The sequence below is a fragment of the Equus quagga genome, chromosome 1 (assembly GCF_021613505.1).
Source record: "Equus quagga isolate Etosha38 chromosome 1, UCLA_HA_Equagga_1.0, whole genome shotgun sequence".
Taxonomy (NCBI): Eukaryota; Metazoa; Chordata; class Mammalia; order Perissodactyla; family Equidae; genus Equus; species Equus quagga.
In genome coordinates this window covers 167,056,737-167,077,706 of record NC_060267.1, presented here as the reverse complement: position 1 = coordinate 167,077,706, position 20,970 = coordinate 167,056,737, and the positions used below count along the sequence as shown (strand labels likewise).

The 20,970-nt window shown below is 33.9% G+C and overlaps 1 protein-coding gene across 2 annotated transcripts in view; it reads right to left on the bottom strand.

Annotated features, from left to right (window-relative positions):
* The window catches only part of DNAJC13 (DnaJ heat shock protein family (Hsp40) member C13), a 110,566-nt gene that overhangs the window by 39,994 nt on the left and 49,602 nt on the right, over positions 1–20,970 (bottom strand). The window contains exons 18-32 of one of the 2 annotated variants that reach the window (XM_046661274.1): positions 20,378–20,453; positions 20,033–20,128; positions 19,141–19,284; positions 16,453–16,467; positions 15,794–15,876; positions 14,294–14,447; positions 11,666–11,769; positions 11,421–11,580; positions 10,096–10,158; positions 8,683–8,784; positions 6,894–6,998; positions 5,922–6,124; positions 4,777–4,861; positions 2,197–2,351; positions 1,771–1,816 (exon numbers count right to left, since the gene is read on the bottom strand). In XM_046661274.1, the coding sequence (XP_046517230.1) occupies positions 1,771–1,816; positions 2,197–2,351; positions 4,777–4,861; positions 5,922–6,124; positions 6,894–6,998; positions 8,683–8,784; positions 10,096–10,158; positions 11,421–11,580; positions 11,666–11,769; positions 14,294–14,447; positions 15,794–15,876; positions 16,453–16,467; positions 19,141–19,284; positions 20,033–20,128; positions 20,378–20,453 (1,591 nt within the window). The remainder of the gene's footprint in view (positions 1–1,770; positions 1,817–2,196; positions 2,352–4,776; positions 4,862–5,921; positions 6,125–6,893; positions 6,999–8,682; positions 8,785–10,095; positions 10,159–11,420; positions 11,581–11,665; positions 11,770–14,293; positions 14,448–15,793; positions 15,877–16,452; positions 16,468–19,140; positions 19,285–20,032; positions 20,129–20,377; positions 20,454–20,970) is intronic. The other variant, XM_046661285.1, reaches the window with a different exon arrangement.

Here is a 20,970-nt window from a genome sequence, read left to right as displayed (position 1 = left end):
GATAGAAACAGGGCAAAATGTGCAGCGGAAGGCATCCAGTATAAACTGGCTTGGCAAGAGCTCCAAGGTGGAACTAACACCCTCCAGCCCTGCAGCAGTCTTAATCGCCTCAGGAGCCAGATGCCGCCAACATTTGTTAGGACTACTGGTCTTTGACTATGTGCAGCAGTAACGGACAACACAAGGAAGACTCTGCAAACATTTACATCAATTATTCTGTTACATTATTGGCTGCAGTTCCCCCCCCGTACCTGCTTTTGTTTTCAAAAACAAGTATGTCCAGAAAATCAAGATCTTAAAGAGCCTGTCTTCATTAAGTATGGGCTAGGATTTAGATGGACAATTTCTATTCTAAGTAACTATAATTAACTGTATTAAGAATTCCACATTCTCTGGGCTAGCCAAATGGAGCCAGGATAATGATCATACTTTATCATACTAAATTTTTAAACTTATTTCTTTACCTGATGGAAATAAAATCCTAAAGACTATAAATACTTTTCTTATTTCATTCTAGGCAAATTGAGGATGTTTTATTTCTCTAGGATCTGCCAAGAGACAGAGGGAGAAAACCCAGACATGGTTTTACAACTTAGTGCAAAGACAAATTAGACAACGAACAGTTTCAGGCTTTTTGCTAATAAAAGTCATAAACTCACTATCTGTTAAACTTTTGGGTGAAGAATTGCTTGTTCTGTTCTTTAGAATACTATTATTTGGTAATTCTTGCATCCAGAGTTCTGCTATAAGCACATATAGTTTTGCTGTAATAATTCAAAATATTGTTAGATGAAATGATGCATATAGTTTCTCATATTATAAAATTTGAAAAAAGATTACATGTGCATAACCACACAGAAAAAAAAGAGAAAAAAATGCCTAATGCACATTAAGGTGGTAGTATTACAGGCAATTTTTTCCCTATGTTTTTTATATTCTCATTTTCTATTTGGATAAAGCTGTGGAAAGTATATTGCCATGGGCATCACTTTAATAGCATTAGACAGCCAGATTACTTTCTAGGGTTTCACTGGCTGCTCTACAAAACATGCAGTTTGGCCTAGGGTCTACTGTCAAAGTGGTATAGCATTCTTTATTTAGTCTCCTAAACAGTGGTCTGGTTTTGGTTTATTCTTCTATTCTCAATAAAATCTGAAAATCAATGCACCATGAAAAATCTAACAAAATTTGAAGAACCCTTCAGTTATGGGTTGACAATAAATGTCTCTGCAAAATATAGGTATAAAGTTTCAGGTTGTCAAAGCTACCTGGATAAGTGTAATCTTTTATTGGATTCCTACTTTTCCTCCTCAGTAAAATGGCAAGAACACTTGAGAGCACCTGAAAAACTAAATAGCTTTAAAACAGAACTTAGCACTTCTGCCACCTTGGGATTTGAACAAAAAGAAGGCTGAAATTTTACTGAATCTTAGCTAACTATATGAGACTCAGGCACATAATGATTTATTTATGAAAATTACTAATCTAAATTTTATACAAAGGGAACAAGCTATATTCACAGTGGTGTCAATTATAATTCATATCTACAATTTTAATATTAAGTCTAATGGGTAACATTTATTTTCATTTAAAAAATATTAGCTTCCACTTTCTATGTACAAGGTACCACAAGGAATGTAAAAAAAATGAATAAAATAACATCTGCCCTCAAGTGCTTATAATCTAGTAAACATATACAGCTCAGGAAACTTTAGTGCCAAGACAGCTTACCCAGTGTTGTTACATATTCAAAGGATTAATCTGGCTTACCTCCTCTGACTTAAAAGCCTGTTTGGTATGTGTATACTTCAAAAATCTAGAAAAAATAAGTTACTTATCAGATACATGAACTGATTTAGATTTAGTAACCTTAGTTTTCTAAAGATCAGATCTTTCATGTATAAATGAATGCTTCAAAAGGCAACTTGTAAATCCATCTTCTCAAATTGTTTAACTTCTAATTAAGGCAAGACCTTAAATGAATTAGAAAGATTTTTAAACTCCGGTCATATTAAGGATATATAATATGAAAAATTACTGAAGTTTTTTAAAAAAGCAAAATGTATAACAGCATGTACAATATGAATAAAGTTATATTAAATATGTATACTAAAATACTAGACAACAAAATTAAATAAATCTGTCCATGTACAATTCAAATAATAATTTTAAATAGATTACCATTAGAGTTCTTACCGAGCAACAGGAAGCACATTGGAACCTGTATACATCATGATAAAGAAAAACACGCCACTAAGATAAAGACGAGGTAACTGTGGGTTATCCTGCATGATATGGTATAACAGAATAGCAACCTTCTCAACAAGAATAGGGTCAAAGGTCAGCAGTAGCTGAAAAAAGAAATAAAATGTTTTTGTTATTGGGTTACAAAAAACTTGCAATATCATCATTCCTTCTAGGTTTACGTATTTCATGTGATGAGGTTATAGTGTGTAAGTTACAAAATAAAAAATCTGTGGGATTAAGTATGCTTTCTACCATACTCTAGATAGATTTGAAAAACAATTCATTTTACCACATTTAATGCAGAGATAGTAAAATACTGAAAAGTGATTAAAACCTATTCAGAAAAGGCCCACACAGGCCTGAAGCTATTTTGTCATAATTATAGGTGAAATTGTTTCTTGTGCAGAAATCTTCCTGATAGGACTTCTCTGTTAATGACAAAAGAAAAAAAGGAAAGTAGTTATACTTTAGGCTAGTTTCAGTTCAGCTGAGGTGCCGTGAAGCATCTCCTGAAGACTATTTGAGAACTCAGGGAGCAGAGCAGAGAATAACTACAGTGAAAGAGCACTAAAAGACAGATCTACAAGAGCAGATCTAGAAGGCAAGAGGGAAAGCGAAGACCAGCAGTACTTCCACTACCAGAAACATTCTCTAGAAATCTGAGCTAGCAGTACTAAAGGGAATACCTGGGACCACCGTAATGAATCTCATTTGTTAAAAAAATCATACAGCATTGCTATGAACAAACACTTGATAAACAAATTTACTAAGTTTTAATAAAAGAGGCATTTCAATTTTTTATAAACACTTCCAAAGAATCCCCAACTTTGGATCAAATGCAACCAGCTAAAAAAATTACAATAATGAGAGTAAGTACTAGCTCAGATTAGGTCAACATTCTAGATTCAGATGGGAGACTTACAGCTGTATGTCCTTAAGTAAGTAAGTTAAATTTCTCTGTGTTCTGGTGTCTTACCTGTCCAACAAGGTATTTAACTTAAGTGTTTAGTACTGTGACATATTTTACAAAGGAAAAATTGAGATACAGTAACAGGATTTTCCCTAGTGTTAACAGGGGTTGTAGTTCAAGACTTGACATCACTTTAACAAAAATACAGAAATTAGCAGGCAAAACCCCAGAATATTCGAAATTGTGACTATACCAGGAAACACAGGACATTCACTCACTGTATCTTAAACCACTTTAAAAATTCTGAGGCTGTATCAAATGACAAAACTGGTAATTGCTCTTAAAAGTCAAATGAAGTAGAGAAATCTGTACCAACCTACACAGATAATGTTCCTGAAAACTACTACAGCTGCAAACTGTGCTTAGCAAGATTACGGTCTCCCAGAATACAGAAAAGTAAATAAAATTAAGGAAAACAAAAAGAGCTGCTAAAAAATATTTTTTTAACTCAGCATAAAAATTTATAGGAGGAATATACTGTTCACAGCAAGCTGGATCTATCAATAAAATTCCTCTCTTGAATCGTTTTAACTGTTGAGATATCACTAAAAAAAGTAGATCTTCCCCCAAAGCTTCATGTTATGCCAACCACGTCTCTGAAAATGTTTTTCAGTCCTCCTTTCCTGGCCTGCAATTTGACAGCATTTGCATTTACTTCTTTCTTTTCCATTTCATAGGTCTTAGAAAAATGTTTGGGAGAGGCAGATTTTCTAGGCACAGTTCTTTATCCCCATTTCAAGAGAGTCCAGAATAGAAAACAAATCCCTCTCCTTGCACCACCTCACACATGCAGCCACCTAGTCCTCTGGGCTGGGGTGTTAGTGGGTTACAAGAAATAGTATTTGCAATGCTCTTTCATTTAAGCATCTGAACAGAGATGTCCACAACAGAAAAGCATAAAATGGTGAAATGCTGGTATGCTTAAACAGAAATTGGAGGAAAAAAAAGTTGACAGGTTAATATCATTGCCGTATTCAGAAGTCTTTTTCATTATCAGTTGATTAGTGACTTACACAGGCACTTACGTATCTGTGAATGTAAAAATTTACAAACTTGAGTGACTCTTCTCTCCCCTTTCACACCAATGCACAAGTGATAGGTACAAATGGCATAAGTTACTGGCATACATTTTAAAGTCACATCATGTGTGGTTAATATTAAAATAATTAGATATGACAGTAGAATAGTCAATAGACAGCAGGGAAACATGACCTGAAATCTCTGGGACCTGACTTATTTTGAGTTTAATGCTCATTTGGAGTTTAGGTAGCTTAATTCCCAAAAAGTAAAACCTTTTGAGAACAACTGGATTCTGGAGGCTTCCCATGTTTAGGCTCTTGGATACACAACCTTTCACAGTATATTCAGAGTATCAATTCAATTAGATCAGAGTATCAGCTCAGTTAGGAAGTAAGTGAAGTAAATGTAATTCAGGGTTCAGGCTTTTTGAAATGGAATAGACTACCAGAAAATAAAGACTGGGGCTCATAATAAAATTAAATAAGGGAATACGACTCTTACAATACTGTTCCTAATTTGATAACATACACCTAACTCACCTGAATAATATGGGGAAGGCAAGCACTGTCTGACAGCAGTCTTTTCACTCTGGGCAAAGGCCGAATGATGGCATTATCTTGATCCCTAGAAAATATTTTCTAAGGTCAACATTTAATATATTTATTAAAATTTGTATGTTCAGAGCATATGACATTCTACTAGGCATGAAGCATGTTACCTTACTTTTTTGTTAATGAAGACTAAGCTCTCATACAGCTGGGAACATGATTAGGTATTTTGGTTTAAATCTATTTGGCTGCTTAATATGACTTCATTTCCTTCCAAAAGATTTCCTTGAAAAACAGTACCCTAGAAGAGCCAAAGACTCTTATTTATTATTTAATTGATTAGACTTGGTGTTGTCTAACATAGTGTCAGCGGATATTTCCCCCCAAAAGGGCATACCAAACTTTGTCACATAAATTTAAACCTTAATTTAACTACTGTATTTTCCAAGTAAAGCCTTAATTTTAAAGCTATATTACTTCTAAATAGTAATTGTATAGTTTTAAGTCAGATCTGAATTTTAAAGAGAACTGGAACCAGTAAAGCCTCAAGTGTTATAAAACTGAGTTTCTCAGTAATTTCCATCATAAAATATCTTTACTAATAAAAATTATGTATATGCAAATATTTTATAAAGATTGAAAAGTTCTATGCAAGGGTTATAATTATGATTATCACTGGATAACAAATTCTCACCTTCACTAGTCATGTGGGGCAAGATGTGTGTCTAGACTCATGTTCTTATTCCAGGAGTGTCTAACCTGACAGATCAGGAGCCAGCACTCACCACTGTCTACAGACTGCAGTACGCTTATTTCAGAATGTTCATACCTGATCCACATGAATATGGTAATTGTTACTGTTGCTAGAGTGCAGCCAGAAAGCCTCAATTCTGTAACATCATTTGAAGTCTCCCAGAGAAAGTTGCTTTTTAGCTACTGTATCAGTCTAATTTACAATTTTTTTTTTCTATCTGTTCCAAAAAGCTCCAAAATTCAAAGCAGCATTCCCCCAAGGCCACAAATGGATCATCTTTGCTCTAAATCACCAGAGTCCATCCCATGACTTTACTGAAAAAGCACCCATATAAATGTTTTAGAGTCTCTGTTAACCATGGAAATGTTCAATTACATTTTACCTGCTTGGAAAATATCCACACATTGTGATCAACATGTTCAATATAAGCGTAGCAAGGTCAGTTTCATTTAGTACAGCCTGTCCACTGGCTAAAAGACACCACTTAAGCTGGGGTATAGCTTGCAGTGGTCGCCATCCATCCATGCCTTGAGCCCAGCATCTGGTTTTTGCGTTTAACATTCCTTTGGTCCACAATTCTTGCATCTAATGAATAAAAAAAATCACTACTACAAACAGACAAATAAAGCAAAATGGAAAAGTCTGCTAATGTTTTCTATTTTACAGTAAATACAAACTAAAATATGAAATAAACATGCAAGTTCACTATTAAAAAACAACACCAAAGTTTTGCTGACAGGACTTCAGGAACTCAAATTTGGCTATTAATAAAAGAAAATAACCATTTAGTTGGCCAACCTGCAGAGCATAAGGAACACTGGAAAGAATAAAAATGGTAGGCAGAGCGTAAAACTATATACAAGCAGAAAGCTTGGTCTTCTATAAAACTACCTTTGGCTAAATTCCCAATGAGCCTGGAAGGCTGAGGATGGGAGGGCAAGATCAAACACCAGCAGATGTTAAAATGAAATTGCCCTTGGACTGGACAAGCAATTTTCAATGGATTTTAGACTACATATTAAAACTTACCCGTTCATACCATATAGAAGCATTATAGTTTGACATAATTATTAAGGTAGCAATTGTGATATAAAATTCATTAAAAACCTAAGTGCTACCTCCATAACAATAGCTTTTAAACAATGAGGTTTAAAGACATGATTGTATGTATGTCTGTGTTTCTCTAGAAATGCAAGCCATGTAATCCTTCATGTGGAAATGGAATGGAAGAGCCCTTGGAGCTGATGACAGTTAACTCAAAACAGTTTTAAAATATTCCATGTCTCTATGTGTGCTAAGCAGGAGGGCATAAGAAAGGCTAAGACTTTCACAAAAGTTTCTTCAAGACACATACCTCATGAAATCCATACGGGCCACTCCTTTCTTTGTCTGCATTGCCAAAGTACCATTCCTTTTCACTCTCTCTTTTCATATCTGGAGCAGCTTCAATTACGTTGCTCTAAGTTTTAGAAAGATTTTGTTATTTTTCAAGGCAGAAATCTAAGGGGGCAGATGTCACAAAAGGTTACAAAGTACTAATTTCTTGGGTTTATATTCCTTTAGAAATTCATCTAAAATTTTAAGTGACCTTATTTTAAGAGTTAAGGATTAGATGTTTAACCTAATAGTCCAAAAAAGCGACTTCCTCGTTAATATGCATTTGAAGCAAATGGCTTCCTAAATTCACTTGGCAATCTAAGCTAAATTCAAAGACACCTACATTCTTTTTTGCTGAGGAAGATTCACCCTCAGCTAACATCTGTTGCCAATCTTCCTCTTTTTGTATGGGGGCCACTGCCACAGCATGGCCAGACAGACAAGTGGTATAGGTCTAAGCCCAGGAATTGAACCTGGGCCACCAAAGCAGAGTGCACTGAACTTAACCACTAGGCCACCGGGGGCTGGCCCTAACATCTACATTCCTGATGGTTATTAATAAATTATCAGGACACTAAAATTTTAGTAGCAAAGAATACTGTAAGTAGCTATATAAATACGCATATACCATTAACCTTAAACCACAATGCTCAAAATACTAAAGGTCTTTTGAGGGAAAAAACTCATGCCAACTAAAAGCTTCATAAACATCTGAGATCAATGAGTTAAAATACTAACGGGAAAAGTTTTAAGTGGTTTTAAACACTTAGTTTCAATCTACTACCCTCACTACAGATAATTCTTACAATTTTACACATCACTGTTTACGAGAATTTAGGATAGAATTTTTATGTAGTGTATTTTATTAAAACATGGTTTTTAAATACTCTCATAACTATCAGCTTTCAGTTAGAGTCATCTATAGAGGTATGGCAAAGTGGTTAAGAGCATAGACTTCTGGGTTCTAACTCTGGCTCTGTTCCTTATTGCGTGACCTTGGGCAATACACTTAGCCTCTCTGTTCCTCAGTTTCCTCAACTGTAAAAAGAGAGGTTTGTTGAGGAATTTTAAGAGTTAATATATCATGTGCACCAGAACAGTACCTGGTACACTGTAATTCTATACAAGCGTTAGGATTACTACTATTCAAACCTGCTAATAGAAAATGCCATATTCTAAATATTCAAATAGTACTTTTGTTCACAATTCAGCCAAAATCTAATATGACACATCTCCCTACACCCGGAGATGCAATAAAAATAAAACATAACACCAAAAAAATCACCAATGAGCTAAGTATAGATCCTGTCCATAAGTTAGGTATCAGAAAGGCCTTTCAGTAGAGACCTGCAGCTCTGTCCTCTTATTGGCTGGTTTCAATAATGACTCCAGATTCCTCAAGGGAAAGTGTATTCTCAGCGACTGACAATGCTAAAAGTTCCAGTTACATAACTGACACACTCAGTTTAAATCCTAAAGGTCACATTTCTTCAAAATAAGCCACATTACAGATGCAGTTACTTTATAAGACGAAAGAGACATTGGAAAAATAAAAATGGATCATCACTGTTCATTCTGGATTGTTCTTATAGTTATTTTACTTTTTTGTTTGACTTAATCTCCCAGGCATTAGTACTATCATAATTATTGGAGAAAAACCTTTATGGCCACATTTATTGAGATATTTCCAGATTTTTTGGTTCTTTTCATCCTAAAATTGTACTGAAAGAATGTTCTGCTTGTAAAATCTAGATCAGCATACATACCTGCAGTGGTACTGTAGCTCGGCTTACATGCAGATGTGCAAGGGTAAGCAAGTCCACGAGGATTCTAATTCCATTTGAATCCATGAGATCCTTAACGTTTTTCTGAAAGACAAAAATGTTTTATATAATCTAAAATCTTTCTCTCCAATAGGTACTACTATCTAAAAGGGTCTCAAAGAACTGCCACAGAACTCGTATTACTTGGTATTTTCAGGATTTTGTGTTCAAGGAACATCAATTAAGATTAAAAGGGCAAAACTACTTTACAACGAGATCACATGAAGAATCTTTACTTAAATATATTCTCAGCAAAATAAAAACAAGCAAACAAATTAAAGCCCAGCAGGAATAAGACCACAACAAACTCTCTGGTTCTACAATTATCCTGTATTTTCCACAGCCTTTTTGTTAGTAAACAGGTTAGTCTATTATCAGAAATAAAATCTGGTATATTAAAAAATCTTTTGATGTTCCAGTTTGTCTTTGTAAACTTAAGGTAAAAACGTAATTTCTGGGGCGGCCCAGTGGCATAGCAGTTAAATTGTCATGCTCCACTTTGGCAGCCCGGGGTTCACCAGTTCAGATCCCAGGCACGGACCTATGCTGTGGCAGGCGTCCCACATATAAAGTAGAGGAAGATGGGCACAGATGTTAGCTCAGGGCCAATCTTCCTCAGCAAAAAGAGAAGGATGGCGGTGGATATTATAATCTTCCTCACCAAAAAAAAAAAATTTAAAAACAAAAAAACCCCTGGTAATTTCTTAGAAGTTAGGAAGAGATTATAATATAAATTTTCCTAGGACTTATTAATTACACTTCCAGTTAAAACATTTGCATTATTTACTAAAAGTGAGACTAAAACTAAGCAAGTATTTAAAAAGAAACCTGCTCAGACTTCATTCCAACATCATACAATTGTGAATCAACATTATATATTACAACTATGAATTCTTATTAGAAACCAGCATGAACCTATCAAAATGTCTTAAAAAGAACATGTGAAGAGCTAAAGTGACACTTCATTTTGTCTTCAAATTACTCCTTACCATCAATATTGATAAATTAAAAACTTTCCATTTTATGTCACGCACTTATTTTACTTGAAATCTAACCCTAAAGATTCCCTAAAGAAAAATTAGCTAATGATTTCATCCCTCATTATTCTTCACTTAGAATTTTATTATCGATAATTTAATCCGTATCTGTAATATTAGGGCAGAATGTACAGAGAATATATTGCAAAAATTTTTCCTTCTAGGAGTTGAGAGCACACAGAGCTTTCTGATCGAAAAGGAGAAGATAAGAAAAGAATCACGTCTGGCTAATTAACCCAAAGTGTAATAATTTATCTTTTTGTACATACTCATGTGACTTACTTTGAAATAACAGCATATTTATACAAAAACACTGTACCTTATTAAGGATCAACTTGTTAATGAAGAGGATCAACCTATCTCGTTCAAGTTTATCTGTACACTATTGAAATAAATAAGAATTTATTCAGAAGTGAATAGAAACACAAATTAAGATATTATGATCACTTGACAAATCAACCAAAAGCCAATAAGAAATAGCGTCACCTTTTAAACATTAAGAAAATCAGAGAAGACTGTCAGTTATTGCAATTCCTCAATGTCTCACATTCTGTGCAATTTTATATAACCTGTCTATTTCCCGAGAAAGGCAGATATTTTAAAAATCATAAGCAGATTACTTTAATGTATAGTTTTAAGAATATACATAAAAATTGAAATAAATGCAAGAATTAACCCAAATAATACTCTTGAATTAGGTAACAATTCTAAAGAACTGATTAATGATGCTTCACATAAATCACATCATGATGAACACAAACAAGAAAGAAAAATCTATCTGTCTAAAACACAAATGCTATGCCACAAGTATTCAGGTTCACCAGAATAACAATAAATTAGAATTCAACAGTGCAATCTGGTGTAACAGCAAACAATAAAGATTTTCATCTGGTTATGTTATTTCCTAGGTATGTTTTGTGACCTTATTCAGAGAAAGTTTTCTAATCTACTAAGCATGATTGACAGTTGAGGCAATCATAACAAACGATGGCCATTTTCAAAACTCGTGAAATTTCTAAGGCAGTTCACTGAAAGTTGATAAATGTAAGAGCAACGTAAACACAAATGAAAGAATAAAGTGTATACACTACAAGTAGGTAACACTCAAATTTGAGCTTCACGATGGATGAATCGATCAATTTTTTCTTTCCCCCACTGTGCTCAAGTGTTAAATGACAAACTTTCTAAAATAAAGAAATGTGCTAACTCCCTTAAGGTTCCCTTTTTTTGGTTATCATTGTAGTTTGTAAAGTTTTACTATCTTCACACTGAAATTTAGTACGCTAGCATCATTTAAGGTTTTTCCAAAATGGAAAACCAAAAGTACATACAAATCTGAATGTCACTATTTCTTTTACACACCTGTCCAGCTCACCCATACTTAAATTAAAGATTGGCAAATAGGTCGCTAAAGTCGTTCAAAAGCAGCAACTGAAAAAAATAAACTGACGTGGACAAACACTAACCCATTAGTCATTTTCCTATTCATCTAACTAATATTTAAATTAAGTATAATGAAAATTACAGAAAAACTCATGCAGGAAGTTATGGTAACAATGTGATCAAACAGAACTTAATTTTGAAAATTTAACAGGTACCCCAATGATATCATCAAATAGCAGTTTCCTTAAATGATATCCTTACCCTTTCTAACATTCCAATGATATATCTTGTATCTGTAAAAGGTCCTATTTCTTCATGACATCTGCCATACACAATAGCAAGGGCTTGTAAACATAAACACTTCATGTTTACTTTTGGAGTGAGCAGGAAACGATGATAGAGCTCATTGAAAAATTCATACCTAGATTTAAAAGAAAGGTCACAACAGAATTAGCCATGAACCTAATAGTGAAAACAAATATCAAAAGACATGAAGAAAAGCTTACGATCTCTTAATTGATCCACTTTCTTCATTCTCATCTTCCTCCAATAGTAATCTCAGGTAATAGTCTCCTATTTTGATTTCCTCTGCCAGGCACTCATATTTAACCTTTATTAATAAAAGCAAATTACATTATTTTAGTTTACAATGGATTTTTGGCAATTTCACATAATCACTTCTTAAATTCTTCCTGTTCAGGGCTTTTTCTTTCCTCGATAAGACAGCCTTTAATAGAAAAAAAATTCACCACTTCTTGAAGTATCTGGTAATTCACTATTATTAATATGACTTACTATTTCAGTTAAATGTTAAGAGTCAGAATTATGAATGTAAAACTTGCTGATAAAAACTGTCACAGGACTATGTGGTGTCCACGAAGACTTAAGGGAAAGCAGAATCAAACCACTGTTAAGGCACAATCGGCTTCATTTCCTTCTTGGCTTGCCACAACCAAGCAAAGAACAGATGGTCCTGCACCACACACAGTTTGCCCAACTCACACAAGCTACTTCTAGTCTTCCCTCATCTCCTAACATATCAAATACATTTTACAGTATATTTTTATACAGTATTCATTCTCTGTACGTCAAATTACCCCAGGCTACAAACTGAAGGTGAGACATGAGGGACTAGCCCACGATCAGGAGTTGGGCAGAACCACGACTTTGTACTCCAGATAGGCTGCTTGTCTCAGGTAAAGATTCACAAGCAACTGTAAAAAGGAATTCTCTAACCAGATTATCAGAATTCTTTTTCTTAAGTCTAAAATAACTGATTTCTAAAAATATAAACTCTATAAAGTCAAAAACACACATATATATCCATTTCACTTTCTTTCTATAAATTCTGAGCATTCAATTTCCATTTATTTAGCATATACTGTGTATCCCATGCCCTGTTCTAGTCATCAGGGATACAGCAATAAACAAACATAAAAATTTCTCTCCTTATAGGAGCGGTAGATAAAAAGTAAAATATACATGACAGTTGTGTGATATAGTAAGTGCTATAGAATGAAATAAAGCAGGGAAAGGGAATGGAGAGAGAGAATGAGTTGAGAGAGAGAGAGAGAGAGTGTGTGTATGTGTGTGTGTAAAAAGGGCTGCATTTTTAAATAGGGTGGCCAAGGAAGACTCACTCAGATGATGACATTCGGGAAAAGACTTGAAGGAGATAAGAAAACAAGTTATGAGGCTATCCAAGGAAAAGAATATTCTAGGCAGAGAACAGCAAGTAGAAAGAGCTTGAGTCATAACAGGAATGTGGTGTTTTCAGGGAAGCCAGTGTGGCTGGAGCAAGATTGAGAGGGTGAACAGTAGGAGATGAGATTAAAGAAACAATGTTTGGGGTTAGGGGGTACACAGATCCTGCCCTGTACGCTATTTTAAAGACTCCGGCTCTTACTAAATGAGAGGGGAAGCCATAGGAGCACTAGAGGGCTTTGAACAGAGAAGTGACACCATCTACTTACATTTTAACAAGACCACATTGTTGCTATGTTGATAATAGATTGTAGGGAGGCAAGAGTGGAAAGAGAAATATTGCTACAATCCCACAAAGAGTTAAGTTCTAGATAATTTTTAAAGGTGCACTGAATAGGATTTGCTGACAATGCAGATTTGGGTTGTAAGAGAAAAGATAATTTCAACGTTTTTGACTAGAAAATAAGAAGTAGCCATTATCTAAGATCAGAAAGGATGCAAGCAAAGCAGGTTTGGGGAACGAACCAGAGCACAGTTTTAGAGCTAAGTTCTAGATGCTTATTAGATATTCAATCATAGGACAAAAGTATGAAGTCTAGAAAAGAAAGTCTTCTAAGAAGGAGATAAGAATCTGGAAGCCACTAGCAAATGAAAAACATTTAAAGCCAAGAGAATGGATGAGATCACTGGAGCAATAAATATAAACGAAAAAAGGTCCAAGAACTGATCCTTTGGGGCCAACCAACATTTGCGGAATAAGGAAAAATGAGCAAAGAAGGATTGCATAGTGGAGGAGAAAATCCAGAAGAATATAGATTCCCAAAACCAAAGTAAACAAAGCTTTTCAAGGAGGGAATGATCACAATCGAATCATTACATGTTTCAGAAATGCAGTTGGGTTAAAGATCAAAGCCTGCAGGGTCAGCGGCATGTTCAAATCTACAACTCTAATAAGAGTTTAAATCACACTCACACACACACACACGCACACACACGCACACACACACACGGTTATCTACCACGAGCATGTTTCTTGTTTTTGTATTTTTAATACAATAGCAAAATATGGCCACATTCTGAATCAAATTACCACAAAAAATGAATCAAACAAGCTACAAGGAACAATGGGAACAGGCTGTTTCAATGGTGAAAGACTCTAAAGGGAAAAAACAAGCAAAAAAGAGATATAGAAAGCATAGGATGAAATTTATAAAACTCCTACATGATTCTCAGGTACAAAGCCAAGTTACTTAACAAAGTTAATTTTTCATTTTTGTCGCAGGAAAAGATCAATATTTCCTCCACAAAATTAAGAGGGAAAGATAAAGGTATGTGTTATATAACTATAAATTAAAAAAAAACACACACACTCCAAAAATAACACACGCTTTTTAAAAAAAAACTAATATACTACAAAAATCAAACCTTACCTCAAATTCCTGGTGGTTCCAGGAGATCACATTAGCACTACCAAGCTCTCTATCAATATTAAATGCTCTCATTTCAGATTCAAGACTATCTCTCAATTCTTCTCGCGTTTTGAAATTCCAAATTAGGTTTGACCTGGCATGGTCCTGACCAAACCTAGATATACAGATAATCAGAAAATAGTAGGAAACAATAAATGTTTTTAAAAACCTAAAAACATCCCTTTACTACATCTTATAATAAGCATTAAAACAGTAGAATTAATAGACTTTAGCAAGCATAAATAAAGAAAATAAAATCTTTATAAAGTAAATATAGTAAAATGTTAATGGTAGAATTCTGGTGATAGGTATACAGCTATTCACTGTAAAATTCTTTCATATTTTTCATAATAAAATGCTGGGGAAAAAAATCAACCCAAACTATAAAACAAACCTGCGTGAATTTCAAAACAAGGAATTGATGTTCAGTTTGAGTATTTATTGCTAATATAAACTCCAGTCAGAAAATAATTATAGTCAGATATCAAATTTCAGGTTGGGGATAAAAATTTCTGGATTACTGAGTGTGAAGTATGTGGGATGAGCAACATTCTAGATTAGAACCTTACAAACTACCCAAGAAAGAACACTGCTAAGCTCTGATTGATATTTTCAAAATATCTTTCTTTTGTTCCTGAAATAATTTAACTATTGTAATAAATTTGGACACAAGTCTGAACTGGAGATGGATGGGCTTCATATCGACTCAACTTTAGTCTGCAATCCTAGCAAGTCTGATGTCCAAAGGAGTTCTAGGGGGAGAACACAACTGAGAGATTCCGGAGGGAGGAAACCAAGACATATTCATTCTCTTAAGGCCATACTGCACATTATATACATAGCATATACTTTGAAACCACTGTTGGAAGTTTTCCAAGTACCTATTTTCCTTTATGAGCCTAGATATAATCAGTAGGTCAACTTCCAGACTGAGTACCACAGCAATCTCAAAAAGTTTTGCAAACTTTCCCAAAGGTTTGTTTGAAAGTCTTACACGTATGTAGCTGCGTGTGTGGTGGGGGGAGTAGTGGCTGGGCAAAAGAAGGAGTTACCATATTAGAAGTGTGGAAAAGTATACAAGATCAGCTAACGTGGATACTCATTTCCCACAAATCTTATTTTTCATCATCAACTCTTTTAAGACTCCATTTCCAACAAAGATAAAGAAGTTATAATGCAGTTATTTCTAAGCCACAATAAAGTGTTTTAAAGCAACCATCTCTAATTCTTAATAAAATTTTAAAAGTAACTTTGGCTCCTCAGACTACCAACACTCTATAAAAGGCCTTAATTTTATGGAAACATCACTAGTCATATGAATCTCAACAGTTACAATTCTTGACCTTGATAGCGTAAAATACCTATAGCATAAAGCACTAGTTCCAGACAAGAAAAACCTGTCATAATCCCTCTAATGGCAATGGCAACCGATCTGTGTTGGAAAAGAGGTCTAAAGTTTACCTATAATAGAAGAGATCCCAATTTGCTTCTATTTTTATTCTTTGTCTTCTCTTTCGAAGAACTACTGGCTTTTGATTTATATTCTGGAAAAGAAAAAAACTTCATAGTGCTCAATCTGAGGCTACCAAACAGGCTCAGTGAGAAGATGACCACTTTCTAAGTGCTGAGCAACACTTCCTTCATCAAATTTTGGCAGATACAAAACTAATGAAACAAAATCTATAAAATATGAACACAGAATATTAGATTATATCACAATATAATACCATTAGCATATATTTCTATAGGATTGCTGAAATATTTTCCATGTAGCCTGAAGTTATAGTTTCAACACCAAATTTTGTTAAAAGTTTACAGTGATGACTAATAAAACTTATAATACTGAAAAACAGTGACTTGTTTTAAACATTTACATGCAGTTAATACAAAAGTCATGAGAAAACAATAAGTGCAAAAGATTATAGGTTATTAAACTGCTACCAAAGCCAAGAGGAGCAAGTATAAACAGAAATAGCTAATGGACAAGTAATAAGTATCTACATTCAGACGTATGTGAAGTGAGACTTGAATGTAATTTATTAAGCAAAGAATATCAAAGACGACTCCACATGCCAGGCAGTTTAACGCATTTCACACATGTAGCAGGGACTTAAACTCACCATATTGTTTCTGTCCTGAATTTAATTGTAAAAGGAAAAAATAAAAATTTTTAAAGAAAATAAAAATGAGTGAGCCTACTATTGCTCAACTATATCTATTATACAAATTTCACAAGGATGTCACCAATATAAATCATCTTCACTTTAAGAAAGAAAAAGGCCCACCTGCTTCTTTACGTCTATGACTCAAATTTAGGTAGTCATAAACCCATCTGAAAATTCAAAGAAAGCTATGGCCCCCATTCCCGAGAAAGACACCTACGTCAGGTTTACAACCGGAGGGGAAGATTTCAAAGATTTCCCCAAGTCTACACAGAGAGTGGAGGTTAAGAATCTCTGCTCCAAGTAAAACCTGTAGATATTTCAGACATGAAAATTCTAACCCCCAATGTGACAGAAGCAAAAAGTAGACATAGTATAGATTGAAACATGAAAGTCTGTAACTTCATTAAAGTAGCAAACTATATAAAATAAAGCAAGAGAATAGATTAGATGACACAGAAAGAATAAAGGTAAAATGAGTAGTAAACTTTAAAAAGTAAATGCTGTTTGAAATACAAAACCTACTGGTTATAAAAGGAAATGTTTCCTATAAATTTTAATTCTGAGCACTATCATGAAAACTAATGCAAGGTGACTTGAATAAAGTACATAAACAATTCAAAAGTTTAGTTTTCATGACAAACCTTTCCTTAACACCTCTAATCAAGAAGTTCTTTCTTCCATTTCCCCTGCCCTCAGGACAAAAAGCTGGGAGTCTAGAGTAATGAAAATATAAATGCTATGCAGAAAAAGAACAATCAGCTCTCCACAAACTGAGCTGACTGATTTAGAGACACGCTAAAAGCCCTAACTAGCTACACAAATCTCTAAACTGAAAATAACATAAATGAGAAAAGAGGCAATTTTATACATTAACCAAAGCTTATTATTAATCCAACACAGAACATCAGCTACAATGGAATTGACTTCATAAACATTCTGATTATATGAGAAATGCAGTTCATTTTGAGACTAGCCAGTTAATCTCAACAATGGTTAATTTTCAGACTTTAGCTGAAGCACAAGATCATTCCATATTTTGGTGTTAATATTTCTACAAATAAAATAGTCACAAAGATTATTCACTGTTTCCTAAAGACATTAATGTTAAAATAGTACCTTGGCAGAAATAATTTCTTGACTACTATATCTATTTGGTGTCATTATTTGCTTGACACTTTAGATAACACCCCATTTAAAAGAAACCAACATACCAATAAAACATTATCGATACTAAAAATACATACTTTTCTCTCTGAATTGCTGTCTTTAACAGATGTTATCCACATTTCTAGCTAAAATAGCTTTGTGTTTCAGCTTATGCTGGATAAATCCCATGTATAAAATCATGCCAAAAACTTATTTTCAGAATAGTTACATTCAACAGCTTGAAATAACTGTTATTTCAGAAATAGGTTTCACTACCTGAACCCAGGAGCTTATAATTTTTAATAACTGCAAAAACCACTCATATCTTATCTGTAGATTTTCAACTGCTCAAATGCTACAGCAATATTATCATGACCAGACATGTATATAGTGCTTTTATTATCTTGCTTATACGTCAAAGCATCCCTATAGACTAGAGAATGAAGGTATAGCTACTCTGATTTTTTGAAAGAGGAAAATAAGGTTCTGAAAACCCCTAACTTGCCATATGGGTTAAAAAGTGATGAAACCAAGCTCAGATGTAGGTTAACCAATTCACAGTTCAGTACTCTCTTTACTGTCCTAGCCATCTGAAAGCCTGTCTAATGATTCCTTATATCGCATATGTCACTCACACAAATTAGCATTAACCCATTATGCTCAAGTTCTGAAGAACTGAATTTAGGTCTCAATTTCAAACAGACACACAAGACTATAATATTTGCTCTCCTGCATCTGATGCCTTATGTTTAGATATTCTGCAAATTCGTAAGAAGCTTGTCTGTTTTAGAAAGATATTTAGATTACTTTCCTGGAATAAGGAAACAACCACCATAAGTAAAGAGATGGTTAAAGGGAAAGAGTACAAGTGTAGTCAACAAAAACTGTGAGATCAAGTCAACTTTTACAGGATACCGTAAATCAATCTGAACCACTGCACATTCCACCGTACATAGAAGAATGCACATTACTGAATTAAGTTTTGTAGCATACACTACATGCTGAAAAACGAGATTAAAACTGTTTTCGGTCTCACCTTTATTTGAGGAGTTAATATTGAAAAATTTAACTACATACAGTAAATTTAATTAAAAAATGTGAATCATTTCCAAAACACTTGTCTTGCTGGCTCTGACTAAAAAAGCTAAACAAGAAGGGCACCTTTATTTTACAGCTACAAAACAAAGTTCAAAGAAGGAAGGAAGGAAATAGATACATATGAATAAAAAAGTATGGAAACTAGAAGTTATAAAAGAAAAATTACGAGTGGAATTTTATATTGAATTTCATATTAAATACCGAATTAAAATCCTACTCATTGATTCATAAAACTACGAATTAAGAAAAGTTTACATAAACGTATGAATCAGAATTAGGTGACATTTCCTCAGGTGTGCAGCCAGAAGTATCTGACTACCATCCCTGTGAACAGCAACAACTAAAGTAAATCTAGGATACACAGAAGTGCTGGAAGTTGGGAGCAGATTTTATTTTTACCTCTTTTTGCGCAATGCCCATTCTATCCCTCCAGTGCATCAACACAAGATCCACTTTTTCTTTGGCAAATTTTTCAACTTCTTTAGCAGCTTTTCCAGCTAGTCTTTGCCACTCTGGAACTTTATTAAATTTTCCATACTGATCCTGTAAAATAATATTGAAATCCATTACAGTTCTGTTTGCAAATTTATTTTAAAAATCTAAGTAAGGCTGAGTCACACTCTTTATTTTACATAATTAAATAAATTCTGGAGGTTAGGGCTCAGCGAAAATACAAGGTGAAAACTGCTACAATAAATTATACTTTTTGTCTAAGAAATCTTTTCTACTTAGTTTTCGAGATGATTCCTTTTGTAGGAGTGGCAAGATCAAGTGGGAGATGAGTGCAGACAGAAATGGGGTGAGGACAGGAAAAGAACACATCTTGAGAGATGCTAAGTAATTTCCTCAAAGGTAACCCAACCTTAATAATTAAGATAGCTCTGCAAGGAAAAAAGTCCAATCTAAATTAATTTTTTTCAGTGTTAGCCTCTTTCACCAACAATGCAAAATATCACATTACGTATTTGAAAGTTTTCTAAAGCCATTCCTGAATGTGCCAATAAGCTGAGTTAGAGAAACAAAACATAAAAGATTATTACTACTCATAAAATCAGATGGTGGACATAGTTGCACAACTCTGTAAATACACTAAAAATTATTGAATCATGCACTTAAAACACGTGAATTTTTGAGAATGTAAATTTTACCCCCAAAAAGCTGTTAATAATAATTTAAAAAGAATGCCACTATCCTATGCAGTGAATTCTTGGTTTATTTCTAAAATCTTTAGCATGTTTCAAAAAAAAGTACTCTTTCATCCTGAAAACATACTTAGGACAATCATATTTACCATTGCTATTTTCACATTATCTCTAACATGCATCCGATCAGCATCCTTCTCAGGAACTGGATCTGTGCTGTCCAAGTATGCCAGCAAGCCTGGCGGCTAAAAACAACAAACAAAAACAAGACATAAAATCCATTTTCAAAACAACTGCACAAAAGAAAATTTAGCCTTCAAATCCAAATAAATTAAAACCATGATTTAGCTATTGAGGATAGCATTCATTATATGCCAACTCCCATGATTAAGTATTTTTAAATTAAAAACAAACTAAAAAACCTTTTAACATTATAAACAACTTATCAATGAAATTTAAGAATATACATCTTTCCAGTTATTCAACTGACTTACCAAAATGCGTTTCAACAAGTTTGTCGCAGTTGCATTATCAGCTGTCCAGAGTCCCACTAAATGTCTACTTAGCTGTCTGAAAAAAGCAGACGTTGAGAAAGGTTTGCTGCTTTATCTCAGCTAGAACAGAAAGGAATTTTTAAGAACAAAATATCACATAAGAAATATGACTACAGTAAACAAAATTATTCTGATGTTAAATATTAAAAAATAGTATTTTAATTTGGAGAGATATGAGATAATATTTTCCTCCAAATTAAAATGCTTCCCTGATAAACTAATTTTCAACAGACCCGAACATGAAGAAGTAGGTTCTTACCCTATTTAAAGATAAGAAAAATTTAAAAAAATAATTAGACTTGATGATACAATTAGTTTGTATAACAAGTCTGATACAGTGATCACAACATTCTGGCATTCTTTGGAATTCTGAACATGAGCAAAAGTCAAGAACTATGTTCTAATATAATCTTTTTGGGAAAGTCAGAGATAGAAAATATTTTCCGTGTTGGGAGTTTGGACAAAGACTTAAAGCACTTAGAGCAAATTATTCTACTCATCCCCCCTTTGAGCTAAAGGCATTATTCTACTCA